The following is a 17186-nucleotide window of genomic DNA, read 5'->3' on the forward strand; positions in this document are numbered from 1 at the left end:
AACAGAAAACAAAAGAGGGCACAGCACACTTACAGAGTAGCAGTGAGAGGGTCAATTAGTACACATAACCTATGAAGAATAATCTGATGATAAACATCAATGGTCTCCACGAGAGGCAGCTCTGCCTGCCATGGGACATCAGGCAGTGTCTGGATGTATTCTGGGTTGTTATTAGTGAGACAGAAGGTCCTGCTAACATCAAACGGATAGAGACCACAGATGCTGCTAAACAGCCTGCAATGTCCAGGACAGCTCCAACCCTAATACAGAATGATCCAGTCTCAAATGTCAATAGTGCTGCAGCTGAGGCTGGGCGCGGTGGCTCACGCTTGTAATCCCAGCATTTTGGGAGGCCGAGGCAGGCGGATCGCCTGAGTTCAGGAGTTCCAGACCACCCTGGGCAACATGGTGAAACCCCGTCTCTACTAAAATACAAAAAATTAGCTGGGTGTGGTGGCGGGCACCTGTAATCCCAGTTACTCGGGAGGCTGAGGAACAAGAATTGCTTGAACCCGGGAAACAGAGGTTGCAGTGAGCCGAGATCGCCCCACTGCACTCCAGCCTGGTGACAGGGCGAGACTCTGTTCCAAAAAAAATTAAGAATAAAAAGTGCTGCAGCTGAGAAACTGGCATAAATCAAAAGTCTCTAACATGAGCTTTAACCCAGCAGTTTCACTCCCAGATATCATGATAAATTGCCAGAAAGGTAGGCAGAAATACAAGCAAAGCACTGATCATCACCTCCTTTAAAAAAAAAAAAAAAAAAAGAAATGGTGTCTCGGCCTGGCGTGGTGGCTCACAACTGTAATCCCAGCACTTTGGGAAGCCAAGGCAGGTGGGTCATCTGAGGTCAGGAGTTTGAGACCAACCTGGCCAACATGGTGAAACCCCGTCTCTACTAAAAATACAAAAATTAGCTGGGTGTGCTGGTATGCGCCTGTAATCCCAGCTACTTGGGAGGCTGAGGCACGAGAATCGCTTGAACCCAGGAGACGGAGGTTGCAGTAAGCTAAGATTGCGCCACTGTACCCCAGCCTGGGTGACAGAGCGGGACTCTTTTTCTGGCCTGTTCTTTACTTTCTCTAATAAGAAAGTACTATATTTAGGATGCAAACTGTAATTTTAAAAAGTTGTTCTATTCACATAAAGAGGCAGTTAAGGCCAGGCGCGGTGGCTCAAGCCTGTAATCTCAGCACTTTGGGAGGCCGAGATGGGCGGATCACGAGGTCAGGAGATCGAGACCATCCTGGCTAACACGGTGAAACCTCATCTCTACTAAAAAAATACAAAAAAAAAAAAAAACTAGCCGGGCATGGCGGCGGGAGCCTGTAGTCCCAGCTACTTAAGAGGCTGAGGCAGGAGAATGGCATAAACTCGGTAGGCGGAGCTTGCAGTGAGCTGAGATCCGGCCACTGCAGTCCAGCCTGGGCGACAGAGCGAGACTCCGTCTCAAAAAAAAAAAAAAAAAAGAGGCAGTTAAGCAAAACAGAGTTTAACAAATACTAGCAATACACTGCAAACAACTGCAATGATGTATTACTAATCTTACTACCCTTACTCTGTATTCTCTGCATGAACATCTCATTGCATCCTTAAAACAGCAAAGCAGGGAGTTGGAAATGTATTCACAGGTAAGAGAATGCCACCACCCAGCCAGCCTACCACTGGTCTGCAACAGAGCTAGGACTTGCTGAACCCACATAAATCTGAGCCACCCTCATGCTCTTCTCATTGGAGAACACCACTTACTCAAGTATCTCACCCTCTGCTCTCAACACCATCAGAGTGACCCAAATTTTGCCATATACTCCATGACAGGGATTCACAGGGTGGACATTTAAAGACCTACCAGTAAGCAGGGTCCTCTTTGAGAAGAGTTCTCTCTTTGGGAGACAGGCTGCCTTCGATGACACGTTTCACAAGCTGGTCGATGGTGCCCACTACCTTGTGATCTGCTCGCTGGGGGACAGCTGGAACACACAGAACAGCTTTTCTGAGAAACATGCTGACTGTGGGCTCTGGGAAGACAAGGACAGTACAGTAGTTGGGGGCTTAGCGCTGAACCCAAGCAGGCGTCAACAACCAAAATCCTCATTCACAAGACACCAGCATTGAAAAGAGGAAAACAACACCTTATTCTACAAACCAATACAGAAAATCTCCTCCTAAAAAATGTAACAGTATAACCACTAGGAGAGAAACAGTCACAGCTTTCAATGACTGGACAGAGCAATTTATTTATATACTCTAGAAAAAGAAAGACATATAGGAATTTGATATCATTTTTCATGTATCACTTAATAATTTGAGTGTTCATAACATTAAAGTGGAAAATATAAATATCTAGTTTAAAATATACAAAAAAGGTATCTAGATTTTAATTCTCAATATAAAGGTGGGAATAAAAAATATATAAATATGGATACACAGGAAAAGACTATAAGGAAATATGTTAACAGATGTTATAGGGGATAGAATTATCATGAATTTCGTTTTCCTTATGCTTTATCTTTAAAACAAAAAAATGGCCGGGTGCGGTGGCTCACACCTGTAATCCTAGCACTTTGGGAGGCTGAGGCGGGCGGATCACGAGGTCAGGAGATCGAGACCATCCTGGCTAACACGGTGAAACCCTGTCTCTACTAAAAATACAAAAAAAATTAGCCGGGCATGGTGGCAGGCGCCTATAGTCCCAGCTACTCGGGAGGCTGAGGCAGGAGGATGGCTTGAACTCGGGAGGTGGAGCTTGCAGTGACTGAGATCACGCCACTGCACTCCAGCCTTGGCGACAGAGGGAGACTCAGTCTCAAAAAAAAAAAAAAAAAAAAAAACCCCATCATACTTGTGTTTTGTAATCAGAAAATATATATATCAATTCACAAAAAATTTTCTCCAATTAAAAAAAAAAAGGTCAGCTGGGCACAGTGGCTCACACCTGTAATCCTAGCACTTTGGGAGGCTGAGGCGGGCAGATTGCCTGAGCTCAGGAGTTCGAGACCAGCCTGGACAACATGGTGAAACCCCGTCTCTACTAAAATACAAAAAAGAAAGAAAATTAGCCAGGCATGGCAGCATGAACCTATAGTCTCAGCTACTTGGGAGGCTGACGCAGGAGAATTGCTTGAACCCGGGAGGCAGAGGTTGCAGTGAGCCAAGATCGTGCCACTGCACTCCAGTCTGGCAACAGAGCGAGACTCCATCTCAAAACAAAAAAAAGGTCAATGGTCCCAAATTACATGTTCACAGAAAATACCTGCTGAATGTATAAGAAACAAATTTTAGCTAGGTACAGTGGCTCACGCCTGTAATCCCAGCACTTTGGGAGGCCGAGGCGGGTGGATCACGAGGTCAGGAGATCAAGACCAGCCTGGCTAACATGGTGAAACTCCATCTCTACTAAAAAACACAAAAAAATTAGCCAGGCATGGTGGTGGGCGCCTGCAGTACCAGCTACTCAGAAGGCTGAGGCAGGAGAATGGCATGAACCTAGGAGGTGGAGCTTGCAGTGAGCCGAGATCGCGCCACTGCACTCCAGCCTGGGCATCAGAGCTAGACTCCATCTCAAAAAAAAAAAAGAAACAAATCTTTTCTTTTTTGAGACGGGGTCTCACTCTGTTGCCCAGGCTGGAGTGCAGTGGTCCCATGATAGTTCACGGCAGCCTCGAACTCCTGGGCTCAAGCAATTCTCAGGCCTCAGCCTCCCAAGTAGCTGGGACTACAGACATGCGCCACTACGTCGGGCTAATTTTTCAAATTTTTTGTAGAGATGAGGCTTCACCATCTTGCTCAGGCTGGTCTCCAATTCTTGGGCTCAAGAGATCCACCCTCCTCTACCTCCCAAAGTGCTGGGATTATAGGTGTGAGCCACCAAGCTCTGCCCAAAATATTTTTTAAAGTGTGAATTTCCTCCAGGATGACTTTATTTTTTTTTTTTATTTTTTTATTTTTTATTTTTTTTGAGACGGAGTCTCGCTCTGTCGCCCAGGCTGGAGTGCAGTGGCCGGATCTCAGCTCACTGCAAGCTCCGCCTCCCGGGTTTACGCCATTCTCTCGCCTCAGCCTCCCGAGTAGCTGGGACTACAGGCGCCCGCCATCTCGCCCGGCTAATTTTTTGTATATTTTTTTTTAGTAGAGACGGGGTTTCACCGTGTTAGCCAGGATGGTCTCGATCTCCTGACCTCGTGATCCGCCCGTCTCGGCCTCCCAAAGTGCTGGGATTACAGGCTTGAGCCACCGCGCCCGGCCCAGGATGACTTTAAATTTACAATGCTGCCAGCAACACAGAAGAACGTCTCTTCAAATGGTAAGACTGTTTAATTTCCTAATAATTGGCTAGTTTTAAAAGTACAGAATGATGGCCGGGCGCGGTGGCTTATGCCTGTAATCCCAGTACTTTGGGAGGTCAAGGTGGGCGGATCAGCTGAGGTTGGAAGTTCGAGACCAGCCTGACCAACATGGAGAAACCCCGTCCCTACTAAAAATACAAAATTAGCTGGGCGTGGTGGCACATGACCACAATCCCAGCTACTAGGGAGTCTGAGGCAGGAGAACTGCTTGAACCTGGGAGGCAGAGGTTGCGGTGAGCCGAGATCACACCATTGCACTCCAGCCTGGGCAACAAGAGCAAAACTCCGTCCCCAAAACAAAACAGGCTGGGTGCGGTGGCTCAAGCCTGTAATCCCAGCACTTTGGGAGGCCGAGACGGGCGGATCACGAGGTCAGGAGATCGAGACCATCCTGGCTAACACGGTGAAACCCCGTCTCTACTAAAAAATACAAAAAACTAGCCGGGCGAGGTGGCGGGCGCCTGTAGTCCCAGCTACTGGGGAGGCTGAGGCAGGAGAACGGCGTAAAACCAGGAGGCGGAGCTTGCAGTGAGCTGAAATCCGGCCACTGCACTCCAGCCCGGGCGACAGAGCCAGACTCCATCTCAAAACAAAACAAAACAAAACAAAAACAAAAACAAACAAACAAAAAAGCACAGAATGGTCTATTTGTTCAGCCATTCAGTTAAAATCACTGCTGAACTACCAAGGTTTTCCAGTTTGTTCTGTAAATGATTGCACAGTCCTGTGCCCACCTGTGTCCATGTTACAGCTTTCAGCTTATTTTAAACATTAGTGTGAGCTCTTCATACATGATGAGTCAATCCTTCAACTGCCACATTATTCCAAGTATATCCCCTATGAAACTGTTTTTTTTTATGGCTCTCTTTTTACAGAACTACTAGTTTTATGTGATTTTATAAAAGATGTTGAGGTTTACAGTCAGCAATGAAATTTGGGGACCCCTGCTAATTTGGTCATCTTTAGCTAGGATGACCATGAGCAAGAGTCAGAAAGTGGGACACAGCTTTGGCCCAGCAATCCTACTCCTGAGAATGTATCCTTTCAAGAATTAAAAAAAAAAAGGTAATAGTAATAATCAAAGCATTCAATCAAAGATGTCATTCCAGCATTTCTTTTTTTTTTTCCTAGATGGACTTTGCTCATCACCCAGGCTGGAGTGGAGTAGCGTGCTCTAAGCTCACTGCAACCTCCACTTCCCAAGTTCAAGCATCTCTCCTGCCTCAGCCTCCCAAGTAGCTGGGATTATAGGTGTGTGCCACCACGCCAGGATAATTTTTGATTTTTAGTAGAGACAGGGTTTCATCACGTTGGCCAGGCTGGTCTCGAACTCCTGACCTCAGGTGATCCACCTGCCTCAGCCTCCCAAAGTGTTGGGATTACAGGTGTGAGCCACTGCGCCTGGCCCATTCCAGCATTTCTTTTTTCCTTTCCTTTTCTTTTTTTTTTTAGAGACGGAGTCTCGCTCTGTTGCCAGGCTGGAGAGCAGTAGCAAGATCTTGGCTCACTGCAACCTCTGCCTCCCAGGTTCAAGCAATTATCTTGCCTCAGCCTCCTGAGTAGCTGGGACTACAGGCACATGCCACCACGCCTAATTTTTTGTATTTTTAGTAGCAACGGGGCTTCACCGTGTTAGCCAGAATGGTTTTGATCTCCTGACCTCGTTATCCGCCCGCCTTGGTCTCCCAAAGTGCTGGGATTACAGGAGTGAGCCACTGCACCTGGCCCATTCCAGCATTTCTTTCTTTCTTTTTTTTTTTTTAGACGGAGTCTCACCCTGTTGCCCAGGCTGGAATGCAGTGGCACCATCTCGGCTCACTGCAACCTCCGCCTCCCGGATTCAAGCGATTCTCCTGCTTCAGCCTCCCGAGTAGCTGGGATTAGTCACGCGTCTCCACATTCATTCAGCTAATTTTTGTATTTTTAGTAGAGACGGGGTTTCACCATGTTGGGCAGGCTGGTCTCGAACTCCTGACCTCATGACCCACCCGCCTCGGCCTCCCAAAGTGCTGGGATTACAGGTGTGAGCCACCACGCCTGGCTCCATTCCAACATTTCTAACAGGAAGATAAGCAGCAGTGGGGCAGCCTCATGAGATGTGGGCCCTGTCGCCAGCTATGCCGCTATACAGACAGGAAACTGAGGCTTACAGATACCAACTACATGTGAACCCAGGTCTGTTTGAGTTCAGAAACCTCTAGTAAAAGGCAGCATGAATCCAGCATCAAGGGAAAGGTGAGGTAATTTACATTAGGTCAATATCATGATGCAGCAAAGGCTGTGGAAACAAAGAGGGCTTTCTGGCAATCACGTAGAAGAGCAGGCGGTAGCATTTTCAGTCCAGCACGCCTGCAGCTGCAGGAAAGCATGGGGAACATCGAAGGCTGTGGGAGGGTAAGTGGGTGGGTTATAACCACTTTAGGTTATGGGTGACTTCTTCCTTCAAACAGTATCCCATCACTTTGTGAGGGGTTGGGGAATAGGGTCCCTTCAGCCCTGAGCCTACTTCTCGAAGGATTCCGCTCTGGGGGTAGGGTGTGGTCACCTGTATGTGGTGGGACCTATCCAGTGTCTAGTGCCGTTGGGGCTTCATGAGGGTGGTGAAAGAGCAAAGAAAGTCAGGAACAAATGAGACTTCCCCACTGGGCTGGGGGCAATGGAAGGTGAAAACCACATCAGTGGGAAAAGCGCTTTCTCCCTATCACAAGAGTTAAGACACCATGGTTATCATGTATGCTTGCGACCTCTGGGATGTCTGGGCTGTGAGACAGAGCCCATTCTGGGAGTTTAGGAGGAAGGAACAGGGAAATCAAACAGCTTATCACTTCTATTTCTCCTCCTTGGCCTTTTCCTCTCCCCAGAAAGCCAATGATAACTGCTAATTAGCAGGTGTACTTCAGTAATTCACCAACTTTAGGCAGTCTAGAAAAGTGAGTAGGGTGAAAAGGTGCATCCACTATGTGGAATGACCTGGCTGGTCCCTACACATCCTTCAGTACAGCTCAAGCACGACTTCCACAACTCTCCAGGCTGGGCTGGAGCCTCTCCTGTGTCACTTTAATTCTAGCACAGGGGTGACTGCTTTTTTGTTTTGGTTTATTGAGAGACAGGGTGATGCTAGCCCAGGCTGGAGTGCAGTGGCTATTCACAGATGCAATCACAGGTCACTGCAACCTTGAACTCCTGGTCTCAAGCAATCCTCCCTCCTCAGCCTCCCGAGTAGCTAGGATTACAGACATGTGCTACCACCCCTGGCTCACGAGTGACTGGACTTTGTGATTTTCTTCCCTCAGGAGACTAGGGATTCCTCAGAGACCATGCTCTGTGTTTTTTCTCCCTTCTAGTAACACCTTGTGGGGACATGTTGGAACAAGGGTTCCAGGCCAGGTGCAGTGACTCACGCCTATAATCCCAGCACTTTGGGAGGCTGAGGCGGGTAGATTACTTGAGCTCAGGAGTTTGAGACCAGTCTGGGCAACATGATTCTCTACAAAAAATACAAAAAAAGTTAGCCAGGCACAGTGGTACAAGCCAATAGTCCCAGCTACTCAGGAGGCTGAGGCAGAAGGATCACTTGAGCCCAGGAGGTCGGGGCTGCAGTGAGCCATGATCATGCCATTGCACACCGGCCTGGGTGACAGGGCATGACTATGTCTCAAAAAAACAAAAACAAGGAAAGAAAGTCAAGCCTTCTTTCTTTCAAAGATTGAAAACAAACAAACAAAAAAGGAATAAGGGTTCTTAACCTTGGCTGCAGAAAGGTATGAACCCCTCAGAAGATATAGGTAAAATTGTGTATGAATAGATGAGCATTTTTTCTGGCAATGGCCACAGCTTTCTACCAAATCCCGAGAGGTATTTGACCTAAAAATGTCCAAAGATTTTTGTTTTTCTGAGAAAGAGTCTTGCTGTCGCCCAGGCTGGAGTACAGTGGGGTAATCTCAGCTCACTGAAACCTCCACCTCCCAGGTCTAAGTGGATTCTCCTGCCTCAGCCTCCCAAGTAGCTGCGATTTCAGGTGCATGCCACCACACCCGGCTAGTTTTTGTATTTTTAGTAGAGATGGGGTTTCACTATGTTGGTCAGGCTGGTCTCGAACTCCTGGTCTCAAGCAATCTGCCGCTTCGGCCTCCCAAAGTGCTTGAATTACAGGCATGTGCCACCACACCCAGCTGTCTAAAGACTTTTATGGTCAACAGCAGATTCCTAAGACACATTCACAGAATGAATGGCAGACATATATTGGCCAATGTGCATTTTCTATTAAAATCCTGATTTGTTTCCAATTGGCTAAAGAGCTTCTGTGTAAAAAAATCTCAAATAAAAGACATTACCAAACAAAGATGAAAAACAACAAATAGAAACTTTGGCTGTTTTCCTTACCATCACTCAGACTACTTGGAGCCTTGGCCTGAATTTCGGGTTTGGTAGGAGGAATCATTTTCTCCTCCTCTCGCGTAGGTTCTGGTTCGGCTTTCTTAACCTGGAGGGGACACCCGCTGCTGACTAGCCAGGCCTTCAGGTGGTCTATGTACTCTCTCCCAAACAAAGTGGAGTCTTCAAAGTTTGGAAATGCAGCAGGTGACGGAGCTATATCTTGCAGGCCGACAGCTTCTAAGATTTTCTCTTGCCGGAAAGAAGAGGCCAAGGAGAATGTCTGTCCCAAAAGGGCCAAAGACTTCCGGCAGAGAGAATTGGTGGTTTCTAGGGCAAGAGCCAAGTCCAGGGGGTTACTGAGGGTCTTCATCTTGACACTCAGCTCGTAGGCATTGCAGGCCATAAGCAGAGGTGTGACACTCTTCAGAAGCCGGTCTTGAAGTCTCATTATGTACTTGTCAAAGGGCTTTATGATTTCAAAAAAGCAATTTTTGGTCTTCACAGCACCTTTGTCTAAAAGCATGTTTAAAAACTCATTATCAACTCTGGGTGTTTTCAAAGCAGAATGCTTTAAAAATTTGATAGTAAAAAAGCAAAAATCTCTGTGCTCTGGTTTTAAGGAACATTTGAATGAGGCAAGCATTTTAGCACAGGTTTCTGTTTCAAGTTCAAAGAGAGTCTGGAAAAGCTGGGAAAATTTAATATCATCTTTTATGGTATGGAATCCTGCCCATTTGATTATTTCTATCCCAAATCTTGAAAAAACATCAGACTTATCTATGATGTCAAAGCTCATCTTTCTTCTGGGGAGCCGAAGATTCTTCAGATCCAGCCCCAGAGGGATCTTCTGAATGGGGAACTGGATATCTTCTGTCCCTGGGTTTGTCCCCAGGGTCACATCAGGACTTGGAGTGGTTTTCTGGATTTGGTTAGTGCCCTGAGTTTTGGGAGTAATACGATTCATGGTGGGTATTTTTTTTGTGCTCACATTTCTCAATGTGACAAGTTTCCCAACACCCCCCTTAGCTGTGAGCAGGCCCTGAGTCTCCCCTTTTCCTAGGAGGGAACCTTCCTGGTCAACGATGTTTAAAGCTCGGCCTCTGGCCTGAACTTGACTGCTGCCTCTGAGCACAGAGTCAGCCTCCCCGGGATGGTCCACGTCATAATCCCGACTCTCCTTCTCCAAACACTCTTTCTCAATCAGCCTGGAAGATCCAAAGTCTCCCAAAACTGCAGAGGGACCAAAACTATACTCCTGTGACCAAGAGGAGGACTCTTGAGAAACTGGATGGCCAAAGTCTTGCTCCCAAGAACCACGGAGTGCAAATTTCCAGTCCTGAGAACGGAAATGTCCCAATTTCCGGTGGCCAATGACCTGGTCCCGAGAATCAGAGTGAGAAAATTCCAGATCCCGGCCACATTCTTTGCGAAAGTAGCTGTCATCACTGATGGAAGGGTTGCTTGATCTGAAGGAAGGCCCTGGAAATACGTCACTTCTCAGGCCCTCTCTTCCGGTGTCTCGCGAGTGAGCTACAGATCCACTGAGGGAGTATCTGCTATCGCTGTGGACATCATCATACATCTCTGCTCTGGATCTTGGGACTGCCCTTAAGAGATCTGAAATAAACCATTAAAAAAAAAAAAAAAAAAAAAAAAGAAGAAGCCAAAAGGTACTTTAGACCAGAGGATGCAAACAGTGCAAACAAACAGTCCACAGATCACCAGGCAGCAAAAGTGCTTTATACACCTCAGTGCTTTTTGCCAATCTGTATTTGTTGCCAACATTTAAAATGTGTGTGGTGTCACTTAAAATCTGGATCAACTACTTACTAAAACAGGAGATCTAAAAGCACCAACCCTGAGTTTGCCCTGATGACAATCAACCCAGGCTGGGCAGCAGCAGCCCAACGGGCAAGACACAGACTCTCTAAGTTGGCACCAACAGCCCTCGCTTATTCAGATCCCCTACTCTCTAGCCATCTGGGTTGGCAATCCCTCTTTTAGTCTGAGGAAAGGGTGTTTGGTCCCCAAATAACCTGGATATCTTTACTGCAACTGGAGCACTTCTGTGTTTCTACTTCTATCTCAGAACAGATAGGTTTTACTGAGGCTACCTGCCTTCACTGCCTCCTAGAAGGAAGTCTCAGCCCACAGTGCAACCGTGAGGCTAGAGGAACCATAGCTAACACCACACCCACCACAGCTGACCCAAAGCTGGCTGAACCTATCCCTTGGAAAGGTAGGCCAGGCCAATCAACCCTCTCTCTGGAGCTGAAAAACCACAGACTGAGGCAGGCAGGAGGGAGGGCAGAAGCTTAGTAAGATACATCAAGAGAGGCCATGATGGAAACTGAACAGTGTCTACTTCTGTCCTTCTCCATATAGAAAAGGGGAAATGGGTCAGGCACAGTGGCTCAAACCTATAATCCCTGCACTTTGGGAGGCTGAGGTGGGAGGATCACTCGAGCCCAGGAGTTTGAGATCAGCCTGGGCAACATAGCAAGACCCTGTCTCTGTCAAAAAGAAAAAAGGGCGTAGGGGAAGATATACTTGCTATCGCTTAATCACATGGAGAAACTGTAAGAAGCGAGGAACAGAAGCGATGAACTATGGGCATATGAGAACAGTGGGCCTCAGGGAGAGTTTTCATGGAGTGCCTTTCTTTCTAGCTTTTCAATCAGAATCAATGACCTAGTTTAAAAAAAAAAAAAAACAAATGAATAGGGAAGGAGAGGTGCCAGGAGGTAGTAATGGGTTAAGAGGCCACAGGAAGCCAAAGTCGTGTATAAATCCTAGTTCATTTGTTCAACAAGTACAAACTGGGCACCTACTGTGTGCAAGCACAGTACTAGGCACTGAAGTTACAGCAAGAAAATAAGAACTCTCCGAAACTTGTCAGTTGAGAGAGTCAGACAAAAAACAGGAATATATCAGATACAAGAAAGTACCAAGAAGAGAAATCAAGCAGGTGGGAACCTGAGGAGGCAATGACATTTTGAGACAGGCTGGTCAAAGAGAGTAGCTCTAACACTTTTTTTTTCTTTTTTTTTCGAGACAGAGTCTCACTCTGTTGCCCAGGCTGGAGAGCAGGGGCACGATCTGGGCTCACTGCAACCTCCACCTCCTGGGTTCAAGCTGTCCTTCTGTTTCAGCCTCCTGGGTAGCTGCAATTACAGGGGCCCGCCACATTTTTGTATTTTAGTAGAGACGGGGTTTCACCATGTTGGCCAGGCTGGTCTCAAACTCCTGACCTCAGGTGATCTGCCCGCCCTGGCCTCTCAAAGTGTTGGGATTACATGTGTAAGCCACTGCACCCAGCCGTCTTTTTCTGAGACAGGGACTCACTCTGTGGCCCAGGCTGGAGTACAATGGCACAAACACGGCTTACTGCAGCCTCAATTTCCTGGGCACAAGCCAACTTCCTGCCTCAGCCTCCCAAGTAGCCAGAGTCATAGGTGCATGCCACCATGCCCAGATAACTTTTTATTTTTTGTAGAGAGGGAGTCTCACTTTTTTGCCCAGACTGGTCTGTAACTCCAGGGCTCAAATGATCCTCTTGCCTCAGCCTCCCAAAGTGGTGAGATTGCTGGTGTGAGCCACTGTGCCCAGGCCCCTAATCTTTCTGGAGGTAACTAAGATATGTATTGGTGCTTGAGTCTCTAGGTAAAGTTAAAGATTTAAATCTCCTTCTAAATAAAACATAAATATTCAGTATTACATACATGCATTACACTAAAAGAACTAAAGAATGCACAAACACCATGAATACGGTTATACCTCAGAGGCATAAGCAAGCACTTAAGAGAACTTTTATTTTAACCTTTACTTCTTATTTGTTCCAATATTTTATAACAGGAATGTTTGTGTGTAGTACCCATGTGATTATTGAAAACTCAAGATCTGAAGACAATCTCTGAGCCTGCTTTGTCCAGGTCCAGAGCATGTTTGTTATTCCTACCCCAAGCACTTACACTTACTCACCCAACACAGGAGACCTCCTCCACCCCAAGGCTGGTGTGACTGGGAGCAGCACTGTCTGTGCTACCCAGAGGAGACAAGCAGAGGAGTGAGTACATGATGTACCTCCCTGGGGCAGGAAAGGGCAACCAAATCAGCCTCCAGGCATGCTGAGGCTTCCCGGGGGAAGGCACCTGTGATCTGTCTTGGTACCTGAGGGAATTTACCAGGCAGTGCTAGGACAGGAGGAATTCAAAGCGTAGGTAGCAGGCAACACAGTAGCCCTCAGTGTGAGGCCCAAGGCAGGAGGTGAAGGACCCTTCATGTCATCCTGTGATCTGTGCAGGCACTGTTTTTGATTCTGCTGGCATGGTGTGTCAAAACCTTCCAATGGGAATGTTTTCAGACAGGGCCTAAAGTCAGCAGCTCTACAGGCCACCCCATGCCCTCCTGTCTTGTATATATTGTGGCCTGGCTGCTCCTGCACTCCTCTGAGGGTGTGTCCTGTAGTGGGGAGCCCCAGAGGCCAAGGAGAGCAGTGGCTCAGTAAGGCTGGCACTAACAGATCTGTGGATCAACTCTATAAAGGGGAGACATGAGGGGAATGAAGCCAGAAACAGAGAGAGGCTGCAGAAGGAGATTGTTCTGATTATCCAGCTAAGAACTGGTAGAGCTGGCTGGGTGCGGTGGCTCACGCCTGTAATCCCAGCACTATGGGAGGCCGAGGTGGGTGGATCACAAGGTCAGGAGTTCAAGACCAGCCTGACCAACATAGTGAAACCCCGTCTCTACTAAAAAAAAAATACAAAAAAATTAGCTGGGCATGGTGGCAGGCGCCTGTAATCTCAGCTACTCGGGAGGCTGAGGTAGGAGAACCGCTTGAAACCAGGAGGCAGAGGCTGCAGTGAGCCAAGATCACGTCACTGCACTCCAGCCTGGGTGACAGTACAAGACTCTGTCTCAAAAAAAAAAAAAAATAATAAGTGGTGATGGGGATGGAGCCAGGAAATGGATCCAAGAACCTGTCTTGGGGCTGGGAGCAATGGCTCACGCCTGCAATCGCAACACACTGGAGGCAGAGGTGGGAGGATAGCTTGAGCCCAGGAGTTGCAGACCAGCCTGAACAACATAGCAAGACCCCATATCTATTAAAAGAAAAAAAAAAAAACACCAAAAAACAAAACTGGGCTGGGCTCGGTGGCTCATGCCTGTAATCCCAGCATTTTGGGAGGACGAGGCAAGTGGATCACCTGAGGTCAGGAGTTCGAGACCAGCCTGGCCAACATGGTAAAACCCCATCTCTATTACAAATACAAAAATTAGCCGGGCGTGGTGGTGCATGCCTGTAATCCCAGCTACTCAGGAGGCTGAGGCAGGAAAACCGCTTGAATCCAGGAGGCAGAGGTTGCAGTGAGCCGAGATCCCTCCAATGCCCTCCAGCCTGGGAGACAAGAGTGAAACTCCGTCTCAAAACAAACAAACAAACAAACAAAACTGTCTTGAGGTGGGTCGGCTCCAGATATCTGCGTAATAATGACTGACAGATCAAAACATTATCCCCTGACCAAGTGCAGTGGCTCATGCCTATAATCTCAGCACTCTGGGAGGCAGAGATGGGACGATGGCTTGAGCCTAGGAGTTCACAGTTGCAGTGAGCTAAAATTGTGCCACTGTACTTCAGCCTGGGGGACAGAGTAAGACCCTGTCTCAAAAACTAAACCAAACCAAAATAAAAAACCATTATCTCCTAAATAAGGAACGTAAGGATCAGAGGACTGGTATTATTTGCCCAAAGGTACTGCAATCTTCCTGCCTTGTCCCTAAGATACACCCCCACCAAAACAACAACAACACTTTATTTTACCTTGAGCTTTAAACTGAAGAGTTTCGCTTACAGCCTCACCGCTGGCATCCATGTGATATCGCTTGGCTTTTTCTTGTAATACAGCATCAAAAGTCTCCTGTGTAATACGTCTGGCTGCCATGTTATTTTGCCCTATGGTGAGACAGAAAAAACTACACTAAGAGTCACAACTTGGGGCTGGGCACGGTGGCTCATGCCTGTAATCCTGGCACTTTGGGAGGTTGAGGTGGGTGGATCGCCTGAGCTCAGGAGTTCGAGACCAGCCTAGGCAACATGGTGAAACCCCCGTCTCTACTAAAATACAAAAAATTCAGGCTGCATATGGTGGCTCACACCTGTAATCCCAGCACTTTGGGAATCTGAGGTGGGCGGATCATTTAAGGTCAGGAGTTTGAGACTAGCCTGGCCAACATGGCAAAACCCTGTGTCTACTAAAAACACAAAAATTAGCCGGGCGTGGTGGTATGCACCTTTAATCCCAGCTACTTGGGAAGCTGAGGCAAGCAAATTGCTTGAACCTGGGAGGTGGAGGTTGCAGTGGGCCGAGATCATGCCACTGCACTCCAGCCTGGGCAACAGAGTGAGACTCCATCTCAAAAAAAAAAAAAAAAAAAAATTCACCAGGCATGGTGGCACGTGCCTGTAATCCCAAATACTCAGGAGGCTGAGGCATGGGAATTGCTTGAATCCGGGAGACAGAGGTTGCAGTGAGCTGAGATCATGCCACTGCACTCCAGACTGGGGGACAGAGCGAGACTCTGTCTCAAGGAAACACTCACACACACACACACACACACACAAAACTGTGCTCACAGAACCTGTTCTATTTCACCTAATCCTCAAAGTAAGAAGGCAGTAATCCATAATCCTCACATGGAACTTCAGAGGCAGGCTGGACCCTTTTTATTTTTTATTTATGTTTAATTTTTTTAGTAGAGATAGGGCTTTGCCAGGTTGGCCTGGTTGGTCTCGAACTCCTGACCTCAAGCAATCTGCCCACCTTGGATGGACTCTTTTAAGGGGGCCTCTGCCTTCACGAAGTTCACAGGTGTGTGCTGGCTGAAAAGGAGCAAAGACAAATCTCTGAGCCCATCTCCTTGGAATCCATTAAAAGCAGCTCTGTGAAAGCAGTTCTATCTGCTGGAGGAAGGTGTCAACCAACACACGTAACTGAGCATAACACAGTAGGAAGGGTGGGACCACAACCCTCGCAAATCGTGGTTAGGAAAGAAGAGATCAATCTTTTTTTCTTTCTTTCTTTTTTTGAGACTCTCTCTGTTGCCCAGGCTGGAGTGTAGCAGCATGATCTCCGCTCACTGCAACATCCGCCTCCCGGGCTCAAGCAATTCTCCTGCCTCAGCCTCCTGAGTAGCTGGGATTACAGGAGACCGTCACCCCATCTGTCTAATTTTTACATTTTAGGCAGAGATGGGGTTTCACCATGTTAGCCAGGCTGGTCTTGAATTCCTGACCTCAAGAGATTCGCCCACTTCGGTCTCCCAAAGTGCTGGGATTCCAGGCGTGAGCCACTGCGCCTGGCCCAGGATCGCTCTTTTCCCATTTCACAGACTCAGTAGTGCACAGAGGCTCTGAGAACTTCCTTCCTTTCTAAAAGAAGCCTCTTGACGGTGAGTGGCGGGACCCCCAACCAGTGACAATGAACTAGTGACAGAGTCCATTCTGTGCTGGGTCCTTGCGCGATCTCCCAACCACCCACTGAAGAGGCGGGTCCTGTTACGAATGACATTAGGGTGAGGAGGCAAACGGAGACAGACTCAACGACCCATTCAAGATCCGACAGCCCAGATTTGAACCTGGCAAAGAGCGCATTCATGCATCCAAAGCCCCGAAGAATGGGTAAAAAGATTAAGAAGCAACATTTTGGGGTCCAGGGGCTGCATCCTTAACCATCAAGATATCCCGCCTCGCAAAATCTCCAACTTCAAGACGCAACCCGTAGGGTCGATTTCCCATCACGATCTCCCCCTCGTCCCATCCTTCAGCCCTTTTCCCTGGGCGCCCCCTTGTTCTCTGCTGGCAAAGGGCAGGGTTCCAGGGTCAGGTGACCCAGGTTCAAATCACACGATCCTAAGCTTTCTGTGCCTCCGTTTCCCCACCTACGGAAAGGGTAGCTAGTAAACGGGCTGGTGTGTGGGCTGAACCGGTTCTAAAGAGGGGAAGGGCCCGATGCAGCGCTGGGCGTCGTTATCTCCTCCCCAGCGGGGGCCGCTCCGAGTTCGGGAGGAATGAATGAACGACTGAACCAATGAACCTTCGTGGAAGCGGCCTGCCGTCTCCGGTCTCTGAGGGCGAGGAAATAGGGGCGCTGGGCCCGGGAGGCCGCAGCCGGCCACCCAGGCCAACCTGGTGGGGACGCGGCCGCCGCCGCAGTCAGAGGGCCGAGCCTGCGACGCCATCACGGAGCCCCGGGCGGGCCCCCAAGGCCGAGCCCGAGCCTCCCACCCCGGGACCCACCCACCGACGACGCCAGGGCCCGGGCCTCACCCCGAGACCACCGCGCGCGGAGCCGCCCCCGCCGCCGCCTCAGGCTCCTCACCCGCCGCCGCCGCCGCGCGAGGCGGGGACATGCAAATGAACCAACGGTCTCCGCAGCGCCACGCCGCGCAGGCGCAAGCCGCCGC

At 48.4% G+C, this 17186-nt stretch overlaps 1 protein-coding gene across 18 annotated transcripts in view; it reads right to left on the minus strand.

Moving 5' to 3' along the window:
* Positions 1 to 17186, minus strand: part of SUGP2 (SURP and G-patch domain containing 2) — a 44589-nt gene that overhangs the window by 26926 nt on the left and 477 nt on the right. For 13 of the 18 annotated variants that reach the window (XR_750484.2, XR_004058906.1, XR_750483.2 and 10 more), the window contains exons 1-4: positions 17050 to 17178; positions 14545 to 14676; positions 8730 to 10340; positions 1850 to 2018 (exon numbers count right to left, since the gene is read on the minus strand). Coding sequence is in view for 4 of the 18 variants with exons in the window: in XM_010386683.2 (XP_010384985.2) it covers positions 1850 to 2018; positions 8730 to 10340; positions 14545 to 14665 (1901 nt within the window). In the remaining 14 variants the exon portion in view is untranslated. Of the gene's footprint in view, positions 1 to 1849; positions 2019 to 8729; positions 10341 to 14544; positions 14677 to 17049; positions 17179 to 17186 lie in introns of those variants that run through there. The other 5 variants (XR_004058913.1, XR_004058914.1, XM_010386687.2 and 2 more) reach the window with 3 other exon arrangements.

The sequence above is a fragment of the Rhinopithecus roxellana genome, chromosome 8 (genome assembly GCF_007565055.1).
Source record: "Rhinopithecus roxellana isolate Shanxi Qingling chromosome 8, ASM756505v1, whole genome shotgun sequence".
Lineage (NCBI taxonomy): Eukaryota > Metazoa > Chordata > Mammalia > Primates > Cercopithecidae > Rhinopithecus > Rhinopithecus roxellana.